This window comes from Dasypus novemcinctus, chromosome 11 (assembly GCF_030445035.2).
Source record: "Dasypus novemcinctus isolate mDasNov1 chromosome 11, mDasNov1.1.hap2, whole genome shotgun sequence".
In the NCBI taxonomy this organism is placed as follows: Eukaryota; Metazoa; Chordata; class Mammalia; order Cingulata; family Dasypodidae; genus Dasypus; species Dasypus novemcinctus.
In genome coordinates, this window is record NC_080683.1 from 110,485,955 (window position 1) to 110,508,224 (window position 22,270).

A 22,270-nucleotide genomic window follows, 5' to 3' on the forward strand; every position below is an offset into this window, starting at 1 on the left:
TCCTTTGTTAGCCAAGCAAGATAAGCCATTTATCAGTTATGAGTTAATTATATTGTGTTTGATTAAAGCTACTGAAGTAATGTGTCCAGAAAAAATAAGCTTGTCTAATAGTATTAGGCCTCCCACAGAAAATTCATCCCTCTTTTTAGTAAAACTGTATTCCTAAAAAATTTACAGTTATTAATGTATTTTGAATTTTTTAAAGAAAAACTTGTACAAATTTGTTTCTTGTTATACAAGTCTGCATTAATCCTTGATTTACCTGTTGGCCTGCAAAACCTTTACCAAAAATGTTTGTCCACTCCTGGTATAGACTAATATTTTCTTACATTATTCAAGGGTTATAATCCATATTTTCATTATTTATTTTCAACCACTGAGCTACATCAGCTCTGGAGTTGATTCTTTCATTTGTTTGTTGTTTGTTTTCTTTTCAGGAGGTACCAGGGATGGAACCTGGACTTCGTATGTGGGAAGCAGGCACTTAACTGCTTGACTTTTATCTGCTCCTCAGCTATTCATTTTAATAAATTAACTACCACCACTGTTTTCTACTCTCTAGGCTATATGACTCTCACAAATAATCACAAATAACCCATTGTCTTAATTTACCATCATTGTGAGAAACAAGAGACAGGTCAAACACCAGCTTAAATTGCCCTTAGATTAAACCCTGTTTCCTAACCAGTGAAGGTTTGTATATTGAAAAGATTAAAAATCTCCCCTGGTATATACTTCTGTGTTTACTGGAAACCTGAGAATCATTAGCAAAAGCCACATTATATAGGTAAGAAATGATTAGAGAATGGGTAAGGAGTGTTAGGACAGGCTACAGAAAAATGCCAAATATTATAGAATATACCAAAGACATGATGAAATCTCCTCCATAATGATTGCCTTATACGAAAATAGCAGCGGAAAGGCATCATTTAGGAAAGACAATCCTGGCCACTGGGAAATGAATTTATTTATTTATTTATTTATTTTAAGGCAATTTTTTTTTTTTAAGATTTATTTTTATTTATTTAATTCCCCTCCCCTCCCCCGGTTGTCTATTTTCTGTGTCTTTTTGCTGCGTCTTGTTTCTTTGTCTGTTTCTTTGTCCGTTTCTTTGTCCGCTTCTGTTGTCGTCAGCGGCACAGGAAGTGTGGGTGGCGCCATTCCTCGGCAGGCTGCTCCCTCCTTCGCGCTGGGCGGCTCTCCTTACGGGTGCACTCCTTGCGCGTGGGGCTCCCCTACGCGGGGGACACCCCTGTGTAGCAGGTCACTCCTTGCGCGCATCAGCACTGCTCATGGGCCAGCTCCACACGGGTCAAGGAGGCCCGGGGCTTGAACCGCGGACCTCCCATGTGGTAGACGGATGCCCTAACCACTGGGCCAAAGTCCGTTTCCCTGGGAAATGAATTTAAATGCTCAGTGAATTTGTAAGGACTCTGGAACCTTCCATGACCACAGGCAACTATACTGTTGAAAAAAAAAAAGTGTCTGGTGAGACTGAGAGAACAAGATAGGGCGATGTAAATAAAGACCACGGAGAACAAATCGAATATGAACAACAGCTGTCTAAGGGTCATCTAAAAGGCTTTACTAATCTTCCCTCATGTCCAAGGCAGGACCATCCTCTGTTATGGTAGCTTTCAAGTACACCTTGTTGGTTTTATAATAGCCAAAGTAAGTAAATTGTGACAGTCCCTTTTATTTTTTCAACAGTTCTGACTCCTTTGATGTTTCTGGAGTAACAAGATATTCTTTTCCTAATGTCAATAAAGCCCTATTCGGTTTATTCAAGCTGAGTCAGCTGCTACTTTCCAAGAACACTACTCATTGGCCAAAACTACTGCTATAGAAAGTATTTATTTATCAGCAACACATTTACCTTCTCAATCCCAAAACTGTGTCAGAGGAGAAGTTTGCTTCAGCAGCTGGTCTTCAACAGTAAGTACCAAAAGGGTAGACTTAGAGCTTCTTTCAAGTCAGTCTCCCTTCAATATAACAAATATATTTATTTTTTCCCCTAGTTTCCTGCGCCCCTTCCTTCTCTTTAGGACTTAAATGGAAAAATGAAAGGGGAGCTATGAGACATCCTTTTTCTATGCAATCTCTTTCTCCTATAATCATCAAGCAGCTGCAAAATACACATGGCTTGCCAATGCCGAGAGTCTGCATGAAACCACCCTGCTTTCCCCCGCTTGCTTCTCTGATACGACAGTTAAAATAAATCTTTCTCCCCTGAGAGTATGAAAGACTGGTAGGTTGAGAGACTGAACATAATAAATAGCAAAGAAGGAACGACATTCAGAATGTTTAGCTGATGCTCTTTCTCTTTTCCTCAAAATAATGGATTTCGGGAAGCCATGCTGTCTTCTAGGGTGTGGGGAGTACTGTGAAGTGTTAGAAGGTGTGTGATAGTAGCTTACATTTTCATTTTTCTCTTCAACTCTATACCCTGTTTTAGAACTTCTCCATTTGCCCGTTTGCTATACAGTACGAATTCTCCCTCACCACATTCCAAAAATTGAGTTATCCAAGGTATTTCCTGGAAAATTTGTGACTTCAATGTCAAAATGGCTCTCCATCTACTCCTGTTGAAATCATTCTTTGTAATTTATCAGCCAGGATATTCTATCCCCAATTCTCAAAAGTTTATGTTAGCTGGACTTTAGCTTGTAGTGAAGAACACAGAATTTTACTTCTATACCTGGTAGGCCCACGTGCCTCTTAATTGGGGATCAAGTAATACTCCATAAAGGACAAAGGCTATTCTAGAGGTTTCAATATTTCTATGGAAATCAGTCAGTATTTTATCACTACTTTGGTTCCCAGTTTTTCGGTGCGAATGGCAGTTTCCTATTACTAAAATGCAGATTTCTAGACCCCACTCTCCAAAAATTCTGATTCTTCTGGTCTAATATAAGTCCCAGAACCATGAGCCATTTTCTCCTCTTACTCTGCAAAACCCATATCTCTGATTTCCCTCTATTGGTTAGGTGGGTTAGGCTGTTGATAAAGGAATTAAATGTTGTTTCTTGAGATACAATTTAGACAAAGTCATATTTGCAGCTTTTAAAAAATGATTTCTTTTCTTGCTGTGCACAGAAATTTTGAAAATAATTAATTGAAACTGTGGTGGTTCTAAATCTAATGTTATTAGAACTGTTAGAATCCCCTCATTTTTAACCTTCAAAAATAGATATCTCAGGCAGAACAAATAAAGAAATGTTTTGCTGGTTCAGTTTTGGGACAGATGTGTCTTTAGCTCTTTGTTTGCTATTTTTATTTTGCCTTTCTCATTTAGATTTATATTAGATTTCTTATTTTAAAATCCTTCCACAGGAAATTACTAACAATTACCATTAATATCTTATGACTATGTAAGGGCAACATTTACAAAGTAAAACCATTGGTATTACCCATGCCGAGCATTTTCCACAGTTCATTTGAAATAGGGTAACATCCCAAAACCTCAGAAACTTCCTTTAGAGAGAGAAGATTATTCATGTTCTGGAGAAAATAAAAAATTAAAGTTACATTCATGAAAGAATTACTTCTGTAACAATGAAAACAATGTAAATAATAATTTAAAAAATACTAAGACGGTCCATAGTAAAGTGATTAAAAGGATGGACTCTGTACCAGACTGCCTGGCATCAAATCTTAGTTCTGTGCTATGCTTGCTTAAGCAATTTGCTTGCCTTTCTGTGCCTTAGTTTCTTCATCTTTATGTTCAGAATCATGATAGCAAATCCCTCATGGGGTTTTAGAGCAAGCTAAGCTGCTTAACCTCTTCTTATCTCAGTTTCTTTATCTTTAAAATAGTGATAATAATAATACCTACTATGTTGGGTTGCTGTGAAGATTAAATGATCAATATAAGTAAGATATCTACTGTGGTAAATGAGTTGATACACATAAGACATTTAAACGGTGCCCAGCAAATATGAAGCACTCAGTAAGTGTTAGTCATTTTATAAACAACTAAGAATGTGAAAAGAATTTCACTATTTTTATTTGCAGGTGAACAATTATGGATGATACAGACTCATATTTACTGAGCTTTAGAGGCTATAATTTAGAACGTAACTTAGTTGATATTGACCAACTAGAAAATGCAGATGATTTTGAAATTAGAGATGATGATGTCTTCATAGTCACATATCCAAAATCTGGTAAGTTTGAGGAATGGGCCACCTATTGTCAATCTTCACTCTGGTTTGTGAAGGTATACAATATGACTTTTTCTGAATATCAACAATAGCCCAGCCTATGTTTAGACAACCATTTAGATCAGAAAAAAATACACGAAACTCAAATCTCTACGATATAAGACATTTTGCAATACATATATTGGCATTTCTGATAGCAAATAGGAAAAAATAAAATATTGAGTTAACAAATACTTGGTTGTTGATTTGGGCTGAGAATTGGAGAAGAACTATTTGGAAATCAAGCAGGGTTCTTGTTAGCAGCATATCTGAATCCTGGTGGGTCACAGGAAGCACTGAAGGGCCTTTTACCGTGTTACTCGTACTTCAACAGAGGGCAAACTTGTATGGCTCGCTTAATTTTTTCAGTGGTCATTGTAATCAAGAAGTAAAGATAGAGTTAATAAACAATTTTGTGGTTATTCATAGTGTGGCTGTCCAAGAACACCATGAACAAGTTGGTCATACATAGTTTGGCTAGGAGAATAGAGAAAGATATTTCACAGTATATTTGCTAATTTCACATCCTGCTTTGTCATTGCATCTTTGGAATGCTTGAATACATTATAGAGTTTGAAGGGGACTGTGTGAAGAAGTCGCTCTGTCTTGTTGTAGATGTGGAACTCAAGATTCTGATCATCAAGATAACATACAAGTTAACAAGTTAGCCTGCCACCGTTTCATAGATGTCATGAGACTCCTGGACCAGAGATAAAGGACTTTTTTACTCATGGCACAGCAATCACCATGAGTTTCATGTTTACATGGGTTTCCTTTGGAGAATTGACTTCTAACACTCTTATCATTTCCATGGATCCCCAACATTTTGAAACTTCTTCTTGGTTATTTTTGGTGAGACTGAATAGTGGCCTAGAGTGTGACCCCACCAAGATCCTGATAATCACAGTCATATCTGAGGCAATTATTTATTATATGGAGAGTAAGAACTGATTAAGATGCTTGATGTTAGTTTTAAACCAACTGTCTAATCCAGCTCTGATATCCTGGCCAAAGTTCATGCTCCCAAGCAAGAATAAGATTTGGCAGTGAAAGAACATTGCAAAGTGAGCATCTTAGGAAGCCCACCAAAGAACTCGATAGTCACCAGCAAAATTACAAAGTGCCTTTGAGACCCTCGGCCAAGATCTGAGTGGGTTATAGGTGCTTGTGATGGGCCAGAGAGAATACCTAGAAACACTTATTATTACCAACCCTGGAGCCTGTGATTCCTTGGCACGACCAGTTTTTTTAAAAATAAATCCAAACCTTAATACCATTATATTTGATCACATCTAGATCAATTATAAATGGAAATAGAATTATTCAAAACATTTACATGAATTTCCCAAATCCCTTCATAACCAATGACCAGGGTTGATTGGTCAAGAAACCAAGAATCAATAAAAACCCTGACATTTTTCATTTTTGTTATCCCTTTTCCCTCCAATGTGCAATGGGAAGTCAAAGATTATCTATCCCCGAGCATTTGGAATTTAAATATATTTCACAGTGTAGAAACCTGAAATGGTGGGAAGCCTGAGGAGGGGGAGAAACTGAACACATTTTCATATTTCAAAGAGGAATCTAGGCCTTGAGCTATATTTCTAAAAGGCATATTTCTGAGAACAGAGACTAAGAAAGGCATAGCCACAGAAGCTAGTAAAAAGGGACATTACATGAAGCATAGGAAATACAGAGGAGCTGAAGAATTAATCTGAATCACTATATTACAGAGTCGGAACAACCACAACTCTTTAAAGTGAAAAAGGAACTAATAGTCCTTGATTTCATCTTTTTTCGGTTTGTAGAATAGATACAAACAAAGAACAAAAAACCTGAACAAATTCATGGGCATACTTAGAGAGATGAAAAAGAAAAAAAAAAAGCTCCAAATGATTTCAGATGGGTGGCATTATTGTTGAAATTGATTTTTAGAAGTTAATTCAGAGTTGGAAACAAAATTATTTATTTTCACAGGTACCATCTGGACTCAGCAGATATTAAGCTTGATTTATTTTGAGGAACATCGTAACAAAACTGAAAAAGTGGTAACAATTGACAGAGCTCCCTTCTTCGAGTATAATATTCACAAATTAGACTTTTCCAAGATATCATCCCCTCGTATCTTCACTTCCCACCTCCCGTATTATTTAGTGCCAAAAGGTCTCAAGAACAAAAAAGCTAAAGTATGTCATAGAAATAGTTTTTTGCCTTGTCTTCATGTCTTGTTCCTGGCCCCAATGATCTACAATCTTTCAAATGTTGTGATTATTATATCTTTATGATACGGTTTTACACATTTATATATATTTTTAATGTGATAGGTATAATTATATACATCAAATATATACATGGAATTATATGTATATGCATATATTGGCCCACCGAATACATTGTTTTGCAATTTAATTATATAGCATATAGAAAAATAAGCTTTCTGTTCGCACATGAAACTTCATTCTTCTTATTGGTTTATTAGCATTTTATGCTATGGCTGTACACTATTTAACATGCATTGATGGAAAGGTAGGTATCAGCGAATGATTATATTATGTTGTAACAAATATTCTTATATGTGTTTGCACTTTTTTACTCTGGTGAAATATTTCCCTAAAAAGTGGAGTTTTCAGGTTAAAGTGTCCAAATATTTTAAATTTTGGTGGGTATTACATATTTGCTTTCTAACTTGTATTAATATATTTCATCAAATAGCTTCTTTCCTCATAGTCTTATCAAAAAAAAAATCTCATTCTTGAAAAGTCTGCATCCCTTTTGATTTTAATAAACTTACGTATCTTTTTGTATTTTTTTTTTTTGTACTTCTAGGCCTATAAATATCCTTTATAGTCTTTGTCTATTTTTCTTTAGTTTGTCTTTTATTTACTGTTTGGTAGAAGGTTTTATGCAGGACAAATAACTTCCCAATTAATGACTTACCTTTAAATATTTTGAAAGCTTTTAATGTTAGGTAACCAATCTGTCAGTCTTTCCTTTACAGTTTCTGGCCCCCTGTCTTGCTAAGAAAAGACTTCCCCATGAGAAAAATTATGAAAGTACTCTCTAGATTTTTTTTCTAATTAGCTTTATGCTTTTATCTTTTCCATTTAATTATAAATTACATCTGAGAGTACATGTGATGTGAGGTATGAATATTGCACTATATTTGCCCAAAGAGTTAGCCAATTGACCTAACATGATTTATTAAAGCATTCTACACTTTCCCCACTATTTTTTTTCAAGGAGGTACCAGGGTTGAACCCAGGACCTCGTACATGGGAAACAGGCTCTCAGCCACTGAGCTACACCCACTACAATTTACCTACTACTGTGAAGACTACATTTTGATATGCTAAATTCCCATAGTCTCTCCTTATTGATTCTGCACTTTTTATTCCAAAAAATTTGGTAGTACTGTTTAATCTGGGCCAGTTCTTGCCTGTTTTAAATATCGTAATTATGTAAGCCTTTTTTCTATCTTATAAGTCAAATACCCAATTGACTTTATTATCTAATATTTTAATTCCTTTAATGACTTTTAGATATTAATTGGAATGGATTAAATATAAAGATTACTTCTAGGGACAACTATCAGCATTATAATATTCTAACATGACATCAGTGCCATCCTATTGTTCTTTTATTAATCAGGTCTACTTTTGTGTTGTTTTTCAAATGTGTTTTATGTTGTTCTTCATGTACTACTTATACATTTTTACTGAGTTAATTCCTTGTATTTTTGTTTATTTTCTATTGCTATTATGAATTGCAATTTCTTTCACTACTGTCTTTTTAAAAAATTATTGCTGTTATAGAGGAAATGACATTGGTGGTTTTGTTCCTCTATTATATTGGTCCCCTTAATATCTTTTATTAGTTTTGCTAATTTTTCCTTTATTCTATTTCATCATTCTAAAATAATAATAAATTTGATTTTCCTTTACTTTATAACATTTACACTTCATTTTTTCTATTTTATTAACTAAAATTTGAGAAATTGAATAATAGGGATTGTGAATGTTCTTGTCCTTGATTCTCGAGCATTTTCAGTAAAGTAGTTTGTTTTTGCTTGTTTTGTTTTGCTATTGAGTTCTGATGTATGTAACGCTGAGAAAAATCTTTTCTATTCTTAGTTTGCTTGGAGTTTTACTTTGTTTTGTTTATTCAGGAAAGTTCTAATCATATCCAGTGCCTTTTCTGATGACTCTGAAGATGTCATGCATTTTTTCCCTTTAATCTGTAGTGAAATAAATCTATTAATTAATTTAATAATGTTACATTTTTGGAATAAATCCTACTTGCTTATATACTGTATAATATTTCTTTGAACATACTGCTGAAAGATTTTTGTTCATTTTATCCAAAAATTTTAAATCTATAATTATTAAAAGTAGATCTTTAAATTTTATGATTATTTTATTTTTATTTGGTTTCAGTATCAATATAATTCTAGTCTTGTAAGACAGCCTTCAAAGCTTTTTGAAGTTTTCTAAATTCTAGACTAGTCTAAGTACTATATAAGTTAACTAAATTTTTTGTGTATTTGTATAAAGTCTTTAATAAATATACCTGATTCATTTATTATCTAGCTGCTTCCTCCAAACAATTGTTATAATTTTATTTTCAAATTAAATTCCTCCAATTTCATCTAGATTTCAAAATTTAATGAAAAAATTATGACATTCTTTCATTATTTGATTTTCTGTAATTATATGATTGTATCTTTTCATTTATAATGTAGACAATTTTATATTCTTTCCCTTTTACACTTTTTCAGGATTATCAAGATTTTTCCTATTTTATATTTTTCTTCCAAAGAACTACCTTCTCTTTTGAAATAAAACTTAATGTTTTCTACATCATAAATTTCTGCTTTCCTTTTAATTATTACCTTATATTTTGCATTTATTTTTTTATCATCTTTAATTAAATGGTTAGTATATCTATTCCCAATGTTTATTTTTAAAATATTAACATTTTAAAACTAGGGATATCTTTTTGAATAAAGCTTTGAATATAATGTGTTAATATCTAAATAATTTCTATTTTAATTTTCTAACTAGTCCTAGTTATTTTGAAGATTTTTAATTTTCTAGTGTTAATGTAATGTTCTTTTTTGACATTTTCACTGCTGATTATTTCATATTATGGTGCTATCATCAAGTAACAGTTCTGTAAGAGTTCTAATTTGGGGTGTTTATTAAGAAAATATGGCCTAGTACATAATCAGTTTCTCAGAAATATTCCATAACTACATGACAAAATTATGTGTATTTTCTTCATGGGGTACTAATGTACAGACATATGAAATTAATTTTGTTAATTGAGTTATGCAAATCTTTTGATCCTAATATCTGAAAATACGTTTGTATAAATCTACTGTGATTGTTGCTAAATCAAAATCTATATGGACTTACCAGATTGTGCCATTTAGCTAATTCTATTACATTACTCAATATACAAGATTCCTGTTCTGTTGGTCATTGCAGACAAATTGTTTGTTGTCACCTTAAATCATTTGATCTAAATTTTACTTAAATTCTAATTTATTTTGTTACTTGTTTTCCTTTTGTCTGAAGTTTTGTTTACTCATGATTTTCAATATTATTTACACAGCTAGATACTTTTATAAGTTTTGTTATTGTATCATTACCTATGCTTTTCCTTTGTTGACTAATTAGATTATTCCAATATTTTGCTATTATGATACATTCTGCTACCAACGTTCTTGAACATGGACCCTGGTACACATCTGCATGAGCTTCCCTAGGATATATATACCCAAGAACAGAAACACAAACCACATAGAACAAAAATATTAAACTTATTAGAGGATGCCATTTTTTTTTTAAACAAGGCGGTAGTATCAGTTTAAGCTATAACCAGTAAGGTATTCATTTTTATTGATCCTCATCTTCTAGTATTTTTCCTTACCAGACTTCTTAATTTTTGCCAATCTGATAGTTATAAAATGATACTTCATACTGACCTTAATTTGCATTTCCCTAATTAGTAATGAGATTAAGCAATTTTTCATATGTTTATTGGCTATAATTATTTATTCTTTTGTGAAATAACTGACTTTTGCCCAATTTTCTATTAAGCTGTTTTCCTTTTTCTTATTGATTTGTTTTATAAATATGTATATATGTAATTGGTTATATGCATTTCTTCTTTCACATTTTGTTGCTTTTAATAATTTTTAAATTATATATATCATATATATATGATGAATCCATTTATTCAGAAATAAAAGGCAAAATAAACAGGAGTCAAATCACCTTTATGGTATATTTTGATGAGCAGCATTCTTAATTTCAATGTAGGCAAATTTATCAAGTTTTATTTTAAATAATTTTTCTTGTTTAAGAATAGAAATACATTCTACAATATATTTTTATATGCCAACATCTTGCTTTCATATTCCAATCTTTAATCCTTGAGAATGATATGTGATAGAGATCTATTTTCATTTTTTTCCTTATATATAACAATTTGCTCAAACACTCTGTTGAATAGTTTCCCCTTTCCTCACTGATATCCGATGCCATCTTGGCTATAAATGAATATCACATAATGCTCATGGAAGGTAAACTGACACAGCTTCTATGGAAGTTAATTTGTAATATTTATCAATTTTACAAATAAACAATTTTACCTCTAGGAATTTATCCTACCTGCTAGCACACATACGAAATGTCATGTGAATAAAGTTATTTATTGCAACTCTGTAATAACAAGATATTGGTAACAATCTAAATTCCCATGGATAGTAGACAGGATGAATGAATTTCATTCATATAAAGTAATATTACTCAGGTGTTTAAAAATCTGGAAGTATAACCAGGAAATTGTGAAAATTACTTCATTATTTTCCCTGCAGGTTATTTATATCTACAGAAACCCTAAGGATGTTTTAATTTCATATTTTTATTTTACAAACTTGATGGCTAACTTACAAGCTACAAGGAATTTAGATGAATTCTTAGATCGGTTTCTAGATGGAAAAGGTAACTATGAATTTATTTGCCAAGCAACATGTTCATGAGGTAATTCTGATATTTGGCCAAATTCTCAAGCTTAGAGAACATATTCTGAGAAGATGGAGAAGGGAGATGATAAGACGGTAGAATGCAGATGAGTGGTTACTATTGTATATCAATTTATTCTGCCATCTAGAGATCTTTCTATCCTCACCAGGACCACTTTAGGGGTTGTCAAGATTGCAAAGGCATACTGTTAAGGAATATTTTGACCAGACTATAAAAGAATCATAAACATTCTAACAATTCAGGCTAGCTAGATCCATAGCTCGATATGTTCCAGAGTAGCTAATATTCCTGATGCGTGTAGTTTGTGTGCCATTACGGACCTGTGGTAGACTTGGTATGGCAGCTGTGGAATTTCTCATTTCCCCAGTGAGGAGGACAGATCGGTACAAGGGGCTGTAGGGTATGGACCTGGGGGTCTCATCTCATATGGAATATTAGCTAAGGTTGCTATCCAGAGATTTTAGAATAGAGACAAGTGTTTTCAGGTAGAGGAAGTAGGAGAAGTATAGTCTTGCCTTAAGGAAATCCTCAAATTTTGATCTGTGGTCTTCCTATCTCTATTGCTGCTTTCCTACACACATAGAGTAACTCTCATAGGCGTAGTTTTGTTAAGATCAGAATATTGTTTTCCACAATGCTAACCATTTAAAAATATATGGATGTCCAGTAGTGGGAGTTTTATTTTCCTTTCCAAAACAGTAAAGAAAGACTATCATTTATGTGCATTAAGTACAAAATCTTTACCCCATCCTTTATTACCTTTTCCCACAGTGATAGGAAGCCTTTGGTTTGATCACATCAGAGGTTGGTATGAGCACAAACATGATTTCAATATTATGTTCATGAAGTATGAAGATATGAAGAAGGTAAGATTATAAGGTTACTTTTAAAAAATACTTTTTTAAAATACGTAAGGATTTCCTTAAAATTCTTTCTGCTTTTGGTTCCTGTGAGCCACATTCTCCTATCATATTCATCTTCACACCTCACTACACCTTCTCATATCATAGTCATCTTCACATCTAACTCTACCTTCTCAGGCTTCTTTCTGGGCTTCCAATTCCCTGACCATCTCATAAGTACTGGTCTTCCTCAGAGCTCTCCTCCAGGCCTCTTCTCACTATACAGTCTTCTTTTATGGCTTCATCTAAGCGAGGGATGAGTCCACCATGGACAAAGAAAAGGAACAATCAGAGAAGTGGAAACAATTCAGCAGTGTGGTGCTCCTGGAGCAATGGAGGCAATCCAAATGTCCAGAGCAGCCAGATATGAATAAAGAGGGAGGGTCCATAGTGCCCTGGGGTGAGAAGATATGGTTAATTATTGCCATATATCAACTAATACCCTGTGATGCAAGCTCTTCCTATTTATCAAGAAAAACTTGAAATGTAGGTTTCATGTGAAATCACCTAATGTTTAAATATTGTTAATCTAATCAAAGCGATCATAAAACATTTTGTATGCCACACGAAACATTTAAAGCTCACTATTCTGTGATCTCTAAGTTGATCAATTCATACATTATTTATTCATGAAATTCATTAGGAATATTGAATGCCTACTACGTATCAGACACTGAATCACTAGAAAAAGGGAACTGAACTCTTTATTCATATCGTTCATAATCCAAAAGGGAAGACAATTACTTATTAAGCAGGTATATATAATTCAAACTGTGGTGTTACTAAGAAACATGCAAGTATGATGTCACTATATGGGACAAGAGGAATTGTTACAGTCAAGGGTGGTGTGTGGCATTTTCCAGAAGTAATATGGGAACAGCAAAGCTAGTTGAATATGCTCTAACAAAGGCAAGAGAGATAGAAAAGCACTCTAAATCAAGGAAACAATGTGCAAATTCCCTGAAGTAGGAATTTTCCTCCTTTGAGGAACTGAAGATAGTACCTTAGAGTGGTGAAAGATGAAGATGGAGAAGTATATAGGAGTCAGATTACACAAAGTCTATAGGCTGTGTTAATGATAGTGCTATTTTTAAAGTCCTAAAAGAAGTAAGGGGCCCTTTAGGAGTTATAAGAAGATAGCAATATGATAGAATTAATATTTTTGAACATCATTCCCATTAGCAGATTGAAAAGTGATGATGGTGACTATAGGAAGACCAATTAGAGATCAGCGTGTTATTCCAATGAAACACAGTCATGCCTTGGATTAGAGTGGTACCATTGGGATTTGAGAAAATGCAGTTTTAAGACATGTTTAGGAGGTAAAAAGAAAAGGGATTTTATTTAGCAAAAATGAGAAAGAGAGAGGTATTCAGGATATATCTCAGATTTTTGGTTGATATATCTGTACCGATGGTGTCATACATGAAGTTGTTTAGGGAGCACTGATAAAGAAGGTTCAGGTGAGATACAGAAAATTTTAAGGTTGGTTTTGACATGTGGAGTTTAAGGTGATTTAGAGGCATTAAATACATATGTTGAGAAATAAGTGGAAAATACAGGTCTAAAGTTCAAAGAAGAGTTCTGGGTGAAGATATTAATCACTATATAGTATATAACTGAAATCATCATATGAATAAAATGGAGGGAGATTAAAAGAGGAATTGGAAACTGTTCAGAGATTTTAACATGAAAATTTTGTAGTAATGGATGAGTCCACCAAGGAGAAAGAAAAGGAACAATCAGAGAAGTGGAAACAATTGAGCAGTGTGGTGACACAGAAGTCAGAAGAGTGTCAAGAGAGAGGAACAGACAATATCTTGAGAAATACCTCACAGTAAGCCAGATTGGAGTGAGTTGGGGAATAAATTGGTGTATCCCAAATCTATATCACCAGCCCCTATCCTTGACCTGAGATTCAGACATATACATATAACTGCCTTTTTATTGTTTTTTGGAGGTTCCGGGATTGAACCCAGGACCTTGGACATGGGAAGCAGGTGTTCAACCACTTGAGCTACATCTGTTCCCATATAACTGCTTTCTACATACCTAACTTGTAATCTAATGTTGGGATTTCAAACAAACCATGTCAGAAATAGAATTCAGCACCTTCCCCACAGAAGCTGCTTCTTTTCCTTGTGCCATATTTAAGTGGTCAAATCAGAAACCTGAGCTTCATTCTTGACTTCTCCTCCTTCCTTACATTTTTTTAAAGATTTATTTTTTATTTATTTCTCTCCCCTCTCCCCCACAGTTATCTTCTCTCTCTGTCCATTCGCTGTGTGTTCTTCTGTGACCACTTCTATCCTTATCAGCGGCACTTGGAATCTGTGTTTCTTTTTGTTGCATCATCTTCCTGTGTCAGCTCTCCATGTGTGCAGTGCCATTCTTGGGCAGGCTGCACTTTCTTTCCTGCTGGGCAGTTCTCCTTATGGGATGCACTCCTTGAGTGTGGGGCTCCCCTATGCGGGGACACCCCTACATGGCATAACACTCCTTGCGCGCATCAGCGCTGCGCATGGGCCAGCTCCACATGGGTCAAGGAGGCCTGGGGTTTGAACCGCAGACCTCCCATGTGGTAGGCGGATGCCTTATCCATTGGGCCAAGTCCGCTTCCCTTTACATTTTCATTTAATCAATGAATCAAGGAGTCATAGCTAACTCTACCTCTGAAACCTTTGTGGAAAATGCACACTTATCTCAGACCATATTGTCCCTTCCCTAGCCAGGGCACTGTTATCTTTTGCTTAGTTTTCATAGCAGCCTGCCTTATCAATCTACTTGCCTCCAATCTCAGCTCATTTTCTTTACTCCTCATTCTTCAACCTAAAGAATTTATGTCAAAATGCAAATGTGATTCTCTCTCTATTTTTATATTTAAGTCCCTCCATAATAATTTTGTGCTCACACAAAAGCATTAATGGACAATAGAATTTGCTGAAAATTTGGACAGAGATGACAGAGTAAATTACACAAAAATCCCACCATTTATGTTTCCGTATTTTCCATCAACAATATCACTTTTCTCTTACCTTCCACCGGGTAGTCCACGGTTTTAGTGTTTTGAACTAGGTTTTTCAGCCATTCAAAGAAATTTTTTTCTTATCAAAACAATAGGAAGAGAATCTTCTTTTATCTTTTCAAAGAAGATAGACACTTGGTCAACTCAAGTTGTTCTGTTTTTAAAGCTCTTTCTAAAGATGCCAATTTTCTGAAGAAATTAGGAATCTATCAATGTAACAATAAATTTGAAGATCTTCCTGTCGAACTGTTGGCCCCTGCTCACTGTGCCTAACAGTCAGTCAGAAAGAGAGACACATTCACCACCTCAAGGGGAGGGATCTTGCTGAATGGAGGGTTGCAAAAAGCTTAACAATGCCTGTCACCAGGAACCGTAGTCCTAGGGTCCCAGACCACTTAAATAGTTTGCAGGTATTGGGGTCACCAGCGGAAGCATAATACCCACGGGCACTGGATAGTAAAATGTTTACTAACATAGTAAAGATACAGAACAAGGTCAGCTTCACCATTGGGCATTGGCTCTCCATGGCCAACGGTTCTCAAACTAGGGAGATAGATGTCTACACATACCTTGTGCTTGTGTTGTAATGGAGGGATGCTGTTCCCTCCCTGTCAGGAACAGATATACAAACTGGGGTGAACTGGATGTTGCCTTAAAATGCTTTTACTTTAGTCAGACTGTCTTCAGTGAATGTTAACAATGTTTAGGGCAAAATGGGAAGGAATGTGTTGGTGTCCACTGTCTGCTAGGCAGTACCACAAGGCACTCCTGAGAAAGGAGTCAGCACGCATTTATCATCCTGTCCTAGCAGCCAGGAGAACACAGTCCTGAGCACAGGGTTCAATTGTGGGTGAAAGGGGGAAATGGCAGCATGCACTCAGAGCATCCCCTACCACACTTCCTTTATCTGCTACATTACTTGGACATTTCTTGTTAATTATGCCCAATACTGTTGTATGTCTGGTTCACCAATGGTATAACCCCATGAGAAACACCCAAAGCATTAAAGGCATATCTCAGAAGATAGTGCACTTTTTTCACTGACTTGGAGATGATATGCCCAGGACCATAGGACCATAGGACCATGCAGAATCAATTTCTACTACCATGTCCCAAGTGTTCAGCAGTATGTAGTTGGAGTGAAGGTAAACCACTGGTTTTCTTCTATGTTTGTAGGTTTGGATACTTCCATTTAATTCCAACGATTTTGGAAGGCACTCCAAAAATACTGCTTTTATCTATTCAATTTAAAGATATACCCATCTTAAGATATAGCAATTCAGGTGTAGGTATTTCTTTAAAAAGCATGCACACATGTATTGGGGGATATGTACAGGAATGCCTATGTTAGCATTGTACATAATGGCCTAAACCTTGAAACAGTTTTATTCCTCAGCAGTGATACAAGTGAAAAATAAACTGTGGTGTATGCATACATTGGAATCTCACACAGCCATAAAACAAAACAAATTCCAATATATGTGACAATGCTGATGAATCTCACAATCATATTATTGATCAAAAGAATCTAGATACAAAAAAAAGTACACATTGTATTTTCCCACTTATATGAAGTTTAAAACAGAACTAAATTATAGTGTTGAGGGACTCATACTAAGGCAGAAAAAACTATAAATAAAAAGAAGGAAGTATTTATAATAAAAGTCAATGATAGTGTTTATTTTTTGAGGGAAAGGAATCGTCTACGATTAAGCAAGGGAATGTGTTTGGTGAGGTTTTGGAAAACTGGCATTGTTCAAATTTCTTGGAGTCATGGGTATTCACTTTATAATAATTTGTTAATTATGTATTTGTTTTATGAATTTCCTGCATGTGTATTTTATTTTACAGTGTAAAATTTTAAAAATATTTTCTTTTATCTTAAGAGATGTGAGAAGTTATTTAGTGCCACATCGTTGGGGAAAGTCTAATATAGTGAAAGATTTCATCTTTCACCTCCTATTATATTTTCCTTCATGTGTTGTAATTGACTGGAGCTTTCAGTGAAGAAATTTGTACATACCTGTATTCCTTGGTGTAATAATATTTGGAGACAGAAATAATAGGGTGAAAGATGAGACAGGGATTCACTGTCTTGCATGATGAGTTTATTGTTTTGTGGAATATGCTCAGAATTATGGACAGTGATAGGTGATGGATTGGGGAAATGACTTATATCCTAAAGAACCATCCTAAGTGGAGACTTTAGAGAAAGAGACATAGAGTCTCAGAAGCCATCTTACAAGCAGGAATTCTTTATAGAGGAAGCTGACCTCTGTTTTGTCTTTCTATGATGTATTATTATGGAGGTTCCCTTCTCTTCCTAGCTCCCAGTTCACTATTTCTCTATTCATCTGAATTGGATCTACCACTCAAATGATTAACCAGGATCTTAATTTCTATTCATGAATAGGGATCTATTTTTAAATACGCTGTTATTTTCTATGGTTCCTAGCTTTTTGCTAAAAATTAATTTTTGTCTTTTATTGCAAAAATTATTTCTTCTAATTCTGGTAACTGTAGCATCTTTGGTTCTGTTTCTATTGTCTTTTTTTCTGCTGGTTCTTGGTCATGTAGTCTTGTCTCTACATATTCTTGGCTATCTTGATCACATGCTAGTCATTGTACATAAGAGTTAGATGTAAAAATAATTTGATAACGATGGTCCTATTTTACCTACCTCCTCACAATCAATATTCTTCCTCTGACTATCACCACTGAGGATGAAAACTCAGTAAACTCAGCAAGACCTTTATTTGTCCCCATCCTGTGTCTCCAGCTCCATTTCTTATGAGTCTAGTTTCCAATGAATATGGAAGGCATTTTAAGATTCTCTAATTTGGGATTACTATTATACTTAGGAATTCTCATGATATTTCAGGGACATTTTTTGTTCTTTCTTCTTTATTTTGAAGAAATGTTTCTTCCTCTCAAAAATTGTTCTAACCCCTCCAAGGTAAAATTAATCTCTCTTTCCTATGAGTTATCATTGTGCATTGTGTTCTGTGTCAGATTTTTCCCATTGTATTTTAATTACTTGTTTTACTCTTTCTCTCATTAAATTGTGGAATTTTTAAAAGCACAGATAATTATATAATTGTTCTCTTTAACTTCGCCCAGTCCCTAGCACAATCTCTGAAACATGGAATGCATTCCAACAATTTTGGATGAGTGAATAAATGTAATAAGCTGATCTTATAAAATAAAATGATAAGATATTCTAACAAGGCTGACAACCAAAGCACCCATTTTCAAAGAAGGAATAAAGAAGTAATATATGCTTGTTGAACTTCAAACTTAGAATGAACCCAAAGACCAGCAGTTTTTCAAAACATGATAAAGATGTTAGGCTGTAATCCATGCATTCCTTATAAGTGAAATAGTTTCTCATACCCACAATTCTTTTCAGGATCTCAGAAGTTCTGTGGTTAAAATCTGCAGTTTTTTGGAGAAAGAACTGAATGAAGAGGAGTTGGACTCTGTTGTGAAACAATCTACCTTTCGGAACATGAAGTCAGATCCACAAGCAAATTATGATCAGATTATAAAAGGAGAAATTGGGACAAGAACAAATGATGGATTTTTCATGCGCAAAGGTGAGGTTTAGTGGTTTATAGCAGCAAAAGTGTTGAGAGTTCCTTGAGACCTTGGCACATAGGGGTAATTAAGGAGTATTCCCAACATATCTCTCCAATTGATAACTACCATTTGGGCCCTCGAGAGAATCTAAGGTTCCAACTGAAAATGACCCTGAAGATTATCTGCTTTAGTACAAAGACTGAAACTTGAGTCTGTCTGGTAAATATTAAGTTCTTTCCTTCTAAGCCATGTGACCTCATTCTTTAAAATTTCTTAGTAAAGTGTTCTCTGAAGAAAAGGGATATATGTGACCAGGAGAGCCCCAACTCTTGTTTTCCCTTATTTCTCCTAGAACATTATAGGAGGTAGACTTAATACTTGTTTTGATATGGGGGAGAGGTTTGGATTATTGTTATTTCCTCAGATTTTTTCATCATAAAATATAGAGTGATACCTCATTTAACCCAATCTGCTATGAATTCAATTATTCAAAACATACACTAAATTTCTATTGTGCAACTATTATATGCTGGTAGTTGTTATTAAGAATGAGTATATTTTCCTCCTGATACCCTTTAAGTTGAAAAACTTCTTTCTATATTAATCATTTCAATGCACACTATTCTTAAACATAATTTGTACTTATCTATTTTATTCATATTGTATTCTCTAATTTGTTCATAACTTGGTATTATGGTAATGGTCACTGATTTATACTTAATGATTTCAGGATCTTACTGAAATTGTTCCAGATATTGATATTTTAAAAATTGTTCTTTCTTCTTTTTTTTCCATTTATCATCAACTCCTGCTTCTCATAGCTCAACTAGATCCAATATGAAGCAGTTCTCATGCCCATGATACCTTGCTATTTGCTCTACATAGACATTTACAAAAGAAAATATGATAACTTAAGATTACAAATTACTAGTTTTCATTTAAAAATGGCTTAATGATGACTTCGAAATACCATAGGGTAGAGCTGCAACAATGGTGCAACAAGGATACAGAGTACCCTCTCTAATTTTAACTCATTTCTTGAAAATCTTTGGGCCTCATTTTAAAGCAATTTTAAATACGAAGAAATACATACTTGTAGGCTTATGTTAAGAATTATATGATGTATGCAGTTTGCCTAGTTTGATGATTGACACATAGTAAAATATATTTAAAAATTCTAATCTCTTTGTATGTTTTCGAGTTTTTTTCTTCTAAAGAAAGATTATGACTGAATGGTAGTGGTTGGTGGAGGTCTAATAGATAGAGAAGTGGACTACAACTGCATTTACTGTATTACAGCATTCCTAAGTTTGTTTCTTTCTCACCCTGTATAAGGAAAGATGAAGTGTTAAATCCCATGGAAAAGTGACACAGATATTAAGGTTGGCTTGGAGAAGATGTTAAAGTAGTTTGGGGGAAACCTTTGTCCTGATCGTACTATTTCCTCACCTTAGGTGCTATTCATGTGATTATCCCACAGGTACTATTGGAGACTGGAAATATCACTTTACTGTGGAGCAGAGTGAAAGATTTGACAGAATATTCCAAAGAAAGATGAAAGATATTCCCTTGAAGTTCATCTGGGATATAAATGAGGAATAGAATTCTAATTACATGAATCATATGAAAATCTGTAATGCTGGTAATTCATGCCATGAGTTTGATAAATGCTTTGGAATTTAAAAAACCTAAATGATTTGGAAGATAGCCTGCATCAGTTACCTACACAGTAATAAATAAAACAAAGTGTGCAGGATGAATTGTGAATGTCTTGAGAGAGTCTTCTGTAGTGAGCTTTTTTTCTTTCAACTACAATTGAATTTAGGATCATTTAAACATTGGAAATTCCTTTTATTCTTGTAGTTAAGCTTTAATTCTTTGGTTTCAAACAATGTGAATGTTAAAATTTGATAGTAAGTGGAACAGAGAATTCAATACAATATTTATAGTAATTTACAAGATGACAAAGTTCGTATTAAAGATGAGTGGATAAAGGATGGATTAGTGTAACATTGATACTCTTTCATTTCCATATTTCATTAATTAGAAATGAGCTGCTAAGTCAGCCCATTCTTAAAAGGATGAGAATTAAACTTCATCTCCTGAAGAAAGGAGTAACAAATCATTTGTAGAAATATGTTAAATTACAACAGTAATTAATGAATATTTTGAAAGAGATACTTTGAGGCTCTGCAAATTTCTTGTTTCTCCTTAATGTTTTTTTCCACTAATTTCAGGACTCATCAGGAGATTTTCACATTTAGCCGTTATTGTAGTGCTCTAATGCTGATTTTCTATGTCTTTTATTCCTTTTACATTTATTAATTGGAATTCCTGTATAAAGATTTGCCTATTTTATCATATTGCTTATTGATTCCTTCCTAATTTTCACATTGGATTTGGTTTCTTTTTTTCCTAATTCCTCAAGGTGTGAAGTTAGGTTATCAATTTGTGATCTGACTTTTTAAAGTAGGCATTACAGCTATAATTTTCCCTGTGAGTACTGCCTTTGTTGCATCACACAAGTCTTGATGTGTGCTTTTACTTTCTTAATAAATACTTATTTTCTAATTTCCCTTGTGATTTTTATGATGTATTTGTTGTTTGTGAGTATGTTATTTAGTTTCCATATGTTTGTGAATTTTCCAGTTTTCCTTCTGCTTTGCCTTCCATTGGTTGTAGAGGATACTTTGCATGAATTAAATCATTTCAAATTTATTTGTCTGTCAAAATCAACTCATTTTGGGATGAATGTATTGTCTGCTATTTTTGGGTGAATTGTTCTGTATATGTCTGTTAGATCTGGTTGATTTATACTGTTTTACCCTATACCTTATTGATCTTTGCTCTAGATCCTCTATCAATTTTTGAAAGTGGCATATTGAAGTCTCCAACTCTTATTAAAGAACTATTTCTCTTTTCAATTTTGTCAATGTTTGCTGCATAGATTTGGGGGCTCTGTTGTTAGGTGTGTATTTGTTTATCATTGTTATATCTTTGTGAATACTTGACTATTTTATAATATATAACATCTTTGTCTCTTATAAAAATTTTTTACATAAAGTCTATTTCATCTAACATTAGTGCAACCATCTCGGATCTCTTTTGGTGACAATTTGCATAGAATATACTTCCATCCTTTCACTTCCAACCTTTTATGTCTTTGGAGTTAAGATGTGTCTCTTGTAAAAAGCAAATAATTGGATCATGCTTTTTAAGCCATTCTTCCCATCTCTGCCTTTTATTGGAGAGTTTAACTTAACCCATTTACATTTAGTGTAATTACTGATAAACCAGTGCTTCCTTCAGCCATTTTGCCATTTATTTTTTTAAAGATTTATTTATTTATTTATTTATTCCCCCCACACGGTATTGTCTGCTCTCTGTGTCCATTCACTGTGTGTTCTTCTGTGTCTGCTTATTCTTATTAGGTGGCTCCAAGAACTGATCCTGGGACCTTCTGGAGTGGGAGAGAGGTGATCACTCTCTTGCACCTCCTCAGCTCTCTGATCT

General features: G+C 34.2%; 1 protein-coding gene across 1 annotated transcript; it reads left to right on the forward strand.

Moving 5' to 3' along the window:
- The first annotated feature begins 1,790 nt into the window (after nt 1–1,790).
- Nucleotides 1,791–21,328, forward strand: LOC101447306 (amine sulfotransferase-like). The gene is made up of 7 exons (XM_012530917.3): nt 1,791–1,935; nt 4,015–4,166; nt 6,180–6,388; nt 11,083–11,209; nt 12,023–12,117; nt 18,588–18,774; nt 20,238–21,328. The coding sequence occupies exons 2-7, from the start codon at nt 4,025–4,027 to the stop codon at nt 20,357–20,359; spliced, it is 882 nt and encodes a 293-aa protein (XP_012386371.1). The 5' UTR covers nt 1,791–1,935; nt 4,015–4,024; the 3' UTR covers nt 20,360–21,328.
- Nucleotides 21,329–22,270: the final 942 nt, after the last annotated feature.